The sequence below is a fragment of the Lucilia cuprina genome, chromosome 3, assembly GCF_022045245.1.
Source record: "Lucilia cuprina isolate Lc7/37 chromosome 3, ASM2204524v1, whole genome shotgun sequence".
NCBI lineage: Eukaryota > Metazoa > Arthropoda > Insecta > Diptera > Calliphoridae > Lucilia > Lucilia cuprina.
The window spans coordinates 29,049,615-29,057,822 of record NC_060951.1 but is presented as its reverse complement, the minus strand read 5'-3'; the positions used below and the strand labels follow the sequence as shown (position 1 = coordinate 29,057,822).

General features: G+C 28.8%; 1 protein-coding gene across 1 annotated transcript; it reads right to left on the bottom strand.

The window, feature by feature from the left end:
* Positions 1–5,096: 5,096 nt before the first annotated feature.
* Positions 5,097–5,907, bottom strand: LOC124418920. Its single transcript, XM_046946825.1, has one exon. It carries the CDS (start codon positions 5,834–5,836, stop codon positions 5,258–5,260), a length of 579 nt encoding a protein of 192 aa, XP_046802781.1. The 5' UTR covers positions 5,837–5,907; the 3' UTR covers positions 5,097–5,257.
* Between the last annotated feature and the right edge of the window lie 2,301 nt (positions 5,908–8,208).

Sequence of the window (8,208 nt, the reverse complement as noted above, 5' to 3'; positions counted from 1 at the left end):
CTAGACTATAGACTAGACTATAGACTAGACTATAGACTAGACTATAGACTAGACTATAGACTAGACTATAGACTAGACTATAGACTAGGCTATAGACGAGACTATAGACTAGACTATAGTCGAGACTATAGACTAGACTATAGACTAGACTAGACTATAGACTAGACTAGACTATAGACTAGACTATAGACTAGACTATAGACTACACTATAGACTACACTATAGACTACACTATAGACTACACTATAGACTACACTATAGACTACACTATAGACTAGACTATGGTCCCCTCCAAAAAACGACTTGAACGCCCATTACTGACTTAAAAATTAGCGCATAAATAAGTATTATATGAGTCTAATGAAGATCGGTCCATAATTAACCCTTCCTACCATATAAGATCCCCTTTAGAAAATTACTTTAACGCTCACAACGGCAGGAAAGCTCTAAAATTCGACGTAAGTAAGTTTATGAACACAAATCATTCCATTTATATAAGATTCGGTGTAGTCGAGCATAACACTCTTAATTGTTTTATAATACTCTGCTGTTTAAAAACAAAATCCCCAAAAGGGGATTTTTTTTAAATTCTCAGGATTTTTCAAAATTCTATAATATTTTTAAATTTCTTTTTAAAACTATTGATTATATATATTATTATATATATTGATAATTATTTACTAAAAACTTATAATTTAAAAAAATATATTTGTAAAAATGAGGGAATTTTCCTAAAACAATTAAAAAAACATTAATTTTAATAAGAAATATGTAATCGCATTGAGGGAATTTTCCTTAAACAAAATGAGTAATTTAAAAAATTTACTTAAATTGCAGGGTATTACTCAAACTGGTAAAATTCTATGTAAAAAATGATTCATTTCCAACAGCCCGTTATCTATATATATAAAAATCAATGAATGTTTGTATATTATAGGATTCTAAACTACTGAACCGATCTTCTTGAAATTTTCACTGTACATTCCTCTATATATTGAAAGAGCAATAGGCTACTTTTTGTTTTAAAATTGGACGCCCATATTAAGAAAATATTAGATCCGTATATTTGAGATAATATAAGACTTTGAGTCCTCTAATTTTTTCGGAGCGACTTTAGTGTTAATATGATTATTTAGGACAAAAAGTGAGCGGATTACCATTAGAGGGCATGGCACCTACCATATAAAAGAAATACACGAATTCGTTAATACATTTAGAATCTTAAAAAATTCCACGAGAGAGAATTCAGAGAAATAAATGGCGGGATTTCAAAGGAGGGACTTTGCGCCTCCCATATGAATTAAAAACAAAATTTTGTTTATCTGTGAAACTAATGAACATGATTCTTTAAATTTAGCAAGAAGAATTTTATTATATATCTTAACATTTTGAGGAAGGAAGGACGGACTGTGAGTCGTCATATGAATTCGTATATCTGAGAAACTGTATTTATAAAATTTTTATAAAAACTATAAAATTTAGTTTAAAAAAATGTGAATTCTCTTTAAGGCAAGCGCGGATCCAGGGGGGGAGGTCAATTTCACACCAGGCACCGAAAATTTTTTACAAATAATATAAAAATGAGGAAAAGGAAATGAGGAGAAAGAGGTTAGTTAGTTAGTTAGTTAGTTAGTTAGTTAGTTAGATAGATAGATAGATAGATAGATAGATAGATAGATAGATAGATAGATAGTTAGTTAGTTAGTTAGTTAGTTAGTTAGTTTGTTAGTTAGTTAGTTAGTTAGATAGATAGATAGATAGATAGATAGATAGATAGTTAGTTAGTTAGTTAGTTAGTTAGTTAGTTAGTTAGTTAGTTACTTAGTTAGTTAGTTAGTTGGTTAGTTAGTTAGATAGTTAGTTACTTAGTTAGTTAATTTGTTTATTGTTGATTTGTTTTTGTTAAAAAATATAAATTTGTATGCCATACAACGTTACAAGAATTATTTATTGTTTTTTTTTCTTCTTTTACATAAATAACACTTATTTTTGTTTAAACCTGTAAAAATGTTTTGTAAAACAAACCATAAAAACAAATCAAATGTTTGCTCAAAAACAAAACTTTAAATTATATGCGTTTGTATATTTGTTTGTATTTTTCTGCTGTGACCTTGTAATTGTTGGGGAAATAAATTGCAATTAATTTCCGTTTCCGCTTTAGTTCACTCACCATATTTTATGTGTGCACGTTTGTTTGAATTGTATTAATTTAGTTGTTATTTTCTCTTTCTTTCATTCTCTGCAAGTATTTTTTTCATACTTTCCTTTCAATTACATATCTATGTATATACAAACGTGCCAACCAAGTATTCTGAAATAATTTTTACATACGTTTTCATATTTTCAACATCTTTTTCCAATGTGCATATTTAATTAAAATATACAGTTTTTCTTTGAATGGAAAATGAAAATTTCTATATTGACGTCATGATTTGTTGTTTTTGGTCCTACTTTTTAATTTTTCTGCAAATAATTGTATGAAATTGCTGTTTCATTCTTATCATCATTAAGTTATTTAACAATTCAGCCGAAATTCATTAGAATCAAACATAATTCAAAAATTTGGTGGCGATGAATTATCCTTACTCTACACATTTTCTTAAAAATATAGAACTTGAGTTCCCATGATAGCGCTGTCGATGAAACCAAGTCTGTCTGTACGCGTTAGATATATTGCCATACAACTATTATAACCTCTAATCCCTATAATAAGTATCAAATAGAAGTAAAAATTATACCATGAATTGTAATAAAATTCTTAATAAATATTTCTTTTTATAATTTTTAAGTGCAACTTTTCAATTAAAAATTCAATACAATAAAAGTGAAAGCTGTCATAAGTATGCATTAAAAAAAACGCCAAGTAGTCGTCTTTTGTTATATTAATTATATGGATTTATAATTATAGATACTCGTACTTAATCCTCTTAAATTTATAACAGCTTTTTACTGTAAATAATAATGAATTATTTTTTTTTAAATAGTTTAAGGGAGGAAAACAAAAACGAAGGTCATAAGGATATAATATGCAAAATAAATTTTTTTCACATAAATATAGAAAAAATTAAAAAAGTACCTTTTGAATAGGGAAAATGTAAAAAAGGCCCATTTTAAAGGTTCTCATTTACTCTGGGTTCTTTGAGTTGACTTTCATGATTCAAGCTTCAATATTATAGAATATTAAAAAAGTACCTTTTTAAAATGTAAAAGTACCAAAAAAGTACGTTTTGAAAAAGGAAAAAGTACGAAAAAAGTTTTCACTTAATCAGGGATCTATGTGTGCTTTACTTTATGTTTCTAGCTTTAATATTATAGAAAATTAAAAAGTATTTTTTGAAGAAAGGAAAAAGTATCAAAAAATCCCCTTTTATGGGTTCTCATTTACTTCGGGCTCTTGAAGCTTGCTTTTATGAATCTACGTTCAATATCATAGAATACTCAAAAAGTACTTTTTGTAGAATGTAAAAGTGCCAAAAAATATACGTTTTGAAAAAGGAAAAAGTACCTCTAATGGGGTTTCAATTAATCCGGTATCTACATGCTCAATTTTATGTTTCAAGCTTTAATATTATAGAAAATCCAAAAAAAAAAATATTTTTGAAGAACGTAACAGTACCAAAAAAGTACCTTTTGAAGAAGGAAAAAGTACCAAAAAGTCCCCTTTTATGGGTTCTCATTTACTTCGGGCTCTTTAAGCTTGATTTTATGATTCAAAAGGAACCTTTTTTAGAATGTAAAATTACCAAAAAAAGTACGTTTTGAAGAAGGTAAAAGTACAAAAAGACTCCTTTTTTTTGGTTCTTATTTAGTACGGGATCTTCATGTATAATTATTTTTCTAAGTGCAATATTATTGAAAAATTTAAAAAAGTATCGTTTAAAGACGTAAAAGTACCAAAAAAACACCCTTAGATGATGAAAAAGGTACCAAAAGGTCTCCTCTAACGGGTTTTCATTTAATTCGGGATCTACATATTAGATTTTAGGTTTCTAGCTTTAATATTATAGAAAATTCAAAAAAAGTACTAAAAAATAAATTTTGAAGAAGGAAAGCGTGCAAAAGGTCTCCTATTTTAAGGGTAATCACTTACTCCAGGCCCTACATGCTGAATTTCATATTTCAAGGTTTAGTATTATACAAAGTTCAAACAGTACTTTTTAAATAACTAAAAAGTACAAAAGGGAATATGGGTTATCTCACTTATTCCGGGCTCTATATACTTAATCTCATGTTTCTAGGTTCAAGATTATAAAAATCTCAATCTCAGTACCTTTTGAAAAACAAAGTTCAAAAAGTAGCAGTTAAAAAACGATAAAGTACCAAAATGTCCCCTTTTTAAAGATTATTATTTATTTCGTGACCTTCATGCTCTATTTCATGTTTTTAGGTTTAATATTATAGAAATCTCAAAAAGTACCTTTCGAAGAACAAAAAAAGTACCATAAAGTTCCCCCCCCCCTTTTTAAAGGTTCTTACTTACTGCAGGCTCTACATTCCTGTATGCCTTAAAGGAAGATGCCATGCCCACTTACTAAATAACTATTGAAAGGAGTATATCTGGGAAATTTCGCACGACGAGAGTTCTTAAATTTTGCATGAGCAATATATCAAAAATAGGGACAAAAATGGGCGAACTAGATAAAGTGGGTGTGGCACATGTCATTCCTATATTGCCAGCCAATAATGGAATGGAATGTAAATGATGTAAATTTTGAAAACTATAACAGCTGGAGTTTCAAATTTTTTTGTATCATAAACTTAAAAATCAATATGACAATTTTGAGAAATAATGGGCGACTAAGAAAGTAGTGGGCGTGTCTAGTCACTTAATAAGGTGTAAAAAGTAACAACAAAATTTATTTATCTAGGAGACTATTTGTAGTGTTTAAATAACGTTAAAACTAGTTTGCTCTCAATAAGAAAATTCAAGACAAATATGGGCGGATTAGAAAAATTAAGGGGCGTGGTATTTCCCATGTGAAATAAAAACAAAAACTCTTATATCTGAAAAACTATTGAAGCTAGAATGCTTAAATTTTGCACAAACAATTTTGACATCCATATTAGAATTTGCTTAATAAATAGATGGATTATGGGGAGGAGGGGGCGTTGTTCCCGCAATAAGAATATATTTTTAAATCGTTTACTTTTACTTATTTATTAATAAAAATCATTGATACAATTAAAAATAAATAATAAGGACAGAAATTTTTTATTAATTACACTAAACCTTACATCACTTTGAACTCGTCTTTAGTTACCTCTCGCCACTGTCCAAGAATAACATTTGCATTTCCATTGATAAATTTTTCGCATCCTGCGGCAAATTACCTGCATAATTTCGTACATATCTCAGTGAGGGATTAATTTCGATAATTATTTTTGTCATTTTCAAAAGATTCTCTACGATCGCCAAATGTAGAATTGAATCACCAGAACCCAATACTTCATAGTTGTTCACATTTATGTTAAACTTTTTACAAAATTTCAATAAAAACTCAACGATTTTTGTTAAATTATATTTAACAGCTTTATGCAGTATCGTATCACCATCATGATCGTAAATTTTAAAAAGTTTTTTTAAATTTTTGATAAATTTTAAATTTTTATTTATATTATTATTATTTTTAAGATTTTGTGGTGAAATTTCCTTTTGCAGCGCATTTTGAAAGATTTTTAGTGTTGCCTGACTTTTGTAAATTATAGCCAAGTGTAAAGGTGTACGGCCCCAATAGTCCTGTTCACATAATCCCCGACAATGTATCATTAATAATGAAACCTTTTTAATATTATCCTCTTTACAGTCAATGTGAGCGGTTGTGATTTTATAACACATTTTTTTCGAAATTAAAGAAAAATTCTGTGTTTTTTTTTTCTTAAATTTTATTTAAATTTTATTATGACTTTATTGTGTTAATAACGAAATGTACATAAATTGAAATTGTAATACGTACGTCTTTTATACTGAATGCACAAAGAGACATAAGGGTTATACCCGTTTAGTCATTCATATGATGAAATTTAAAATTACTTCATTTTGTGATTTAAGCTGTGAGCAATAGAATCATGTATTGTTCGCATGGCTTTCTGTATATCAACATATGAGGATTCGGGCTCCATATTACATTCCAGCTGCCATAGTTTCTTTACGGTATTTAAATTTTGTATTCATATGGACGCAACCACGCCCTCGTGAACCACTAATTTATTAGGCGAATACTAATATGGATGTCAATATAGTTTGTGAAAAATTTAATAATCGAGTTCTCATAGTTTTTTTTCGATATAAGAATTTTTGTTTTTAATTTATATGGGAAGAACCACGCCCCCACTCCCTTTTTCCTAGTACGCCCATATTCGTCTTGAATATTTATATATTAACAAAATATTTTGGAGAAATTTGATTAATTAAAATTTTATATTTTTCTCAGATAGTGAAATTTTGTTACACGCCCACTACTTTTTTATCCGCCCATTTTTGCACAAAATTTTCATATTGACTCTTAAGTTTCAGTTACAAAATTTTCGAAATCTAGCTATTGACGGTATTGGCTAACAAGAAACAATTTTGCTACTTCTTTATATGTAATATGACAAGCCCACTACGCCCACATCTTGAATGAAAAGTTAAAGTTTTCCAAATGTACATCATTTGGTATGGGCCAACAATATAGGTGTAAGACGTGCCACACCCACTTTTGCTAGTTTGCTCATTTTTCTCCCAGTATTTATATACACATACATATATCTTAACTTGTTCATTATTTAGCAAGTGGGCGTGGCATCTTCCTTCCAGGGATGTGCAGAACGCTGTAAATAAGAACCTATAAAAGTGGAAAAATAAGGATTTTTATTGTGTAATTATTAAAATTCTACATTGGAACCAAGTGCATTAATTATTTCGAATTATTAGATAAACAAGTAAGAGTGCTATATTGGGCTGTGCCGAATCTTATATACCCTTCACCATAGTGTGAAAAACACAGAAAAACAAAAACAAAAATAACAACACAATGACGCCAACAGCATCCAAACATACAAAAAAATACACAGCTGAACAAAACCAAATACATCTACACACATGTACACATGTACACGTGTACATCTTTTTCTAATATACAGTGTTGATGTTGCTTTTTTAACAAAGCATGAAAAAATATGACTTTTTTTGATGAAACTTTCAGAGGTTGTCTCGGATTTTTGTTCATATCTCCGTTATTTACCGACCAATTTTGCTGATTTTAAATAACGATATTCTCGAAAGCATGTCTAATAGAATTATTGAAGATTCTGATCTCGCCGATATCTGGGATCCTCTGAAAACTTCAACAGACAGACGGACATGGCTTAATCGACTCCGCTATCTATAAGGATCCTGAATATATATACTTTATACGGTCGGAAAATTATATTATAGAAATTACAAACGGAATGACAAACTTATATATACCCTTCTCACGAAGGTGAAGGGTATAAAAATATGAACATTTTTGAAACTAGCCGTGAAAGTAGTTATAGTTTTGTTATATTTTTCTACTACATACCTACGTTTCATTGTGGTATAAGAAAATAAAATATTCTTGTTGAACAACAATAGTCACACACTTGTACTACATTAGGGAATATTCTTAGAAACATATAGAAAATATCATACCACATCCATACTACTTGGATACTTGTATCATAATAACACGAGTGCTATTTGTGTCCAAAGGCATTGTATACAAATAACATGTACTTTATCCTTTCTTTTCACTTTGTACCTCCCTCATTTTTTTGTTATCCTTAGTGACTATTGATATCATTGTGTGTGTGTAGGTATTTCACAATATACCCTTGCTCAAAAGTGTCTACTATGATTTTTTATTGTGTTTTTTATCATGTCGACATTTCATCATCAATGGTATAAAATTTTGTTTATAAAGAAGGACTTAAACAGAAAGAATATATAAGAAAACAATTGTTTAAATAGTGGACATAGTTGTACATTTGTACGTGTGTAAATATAAAAGAAATTTTATTATTTGTGTACCCTTCACCTAGGTGTTGGTGAGAATTATGTGTTTAGAATGTAATTTGTTAAGATAGATAGATATATATATATATAGATAGATAGATAGATAGATAGATAGATAGATAGATAAATAGATAGATAGATAGATAGATAGATAGATAGATAGATAGATAGATAGATAGATAGATAGATAG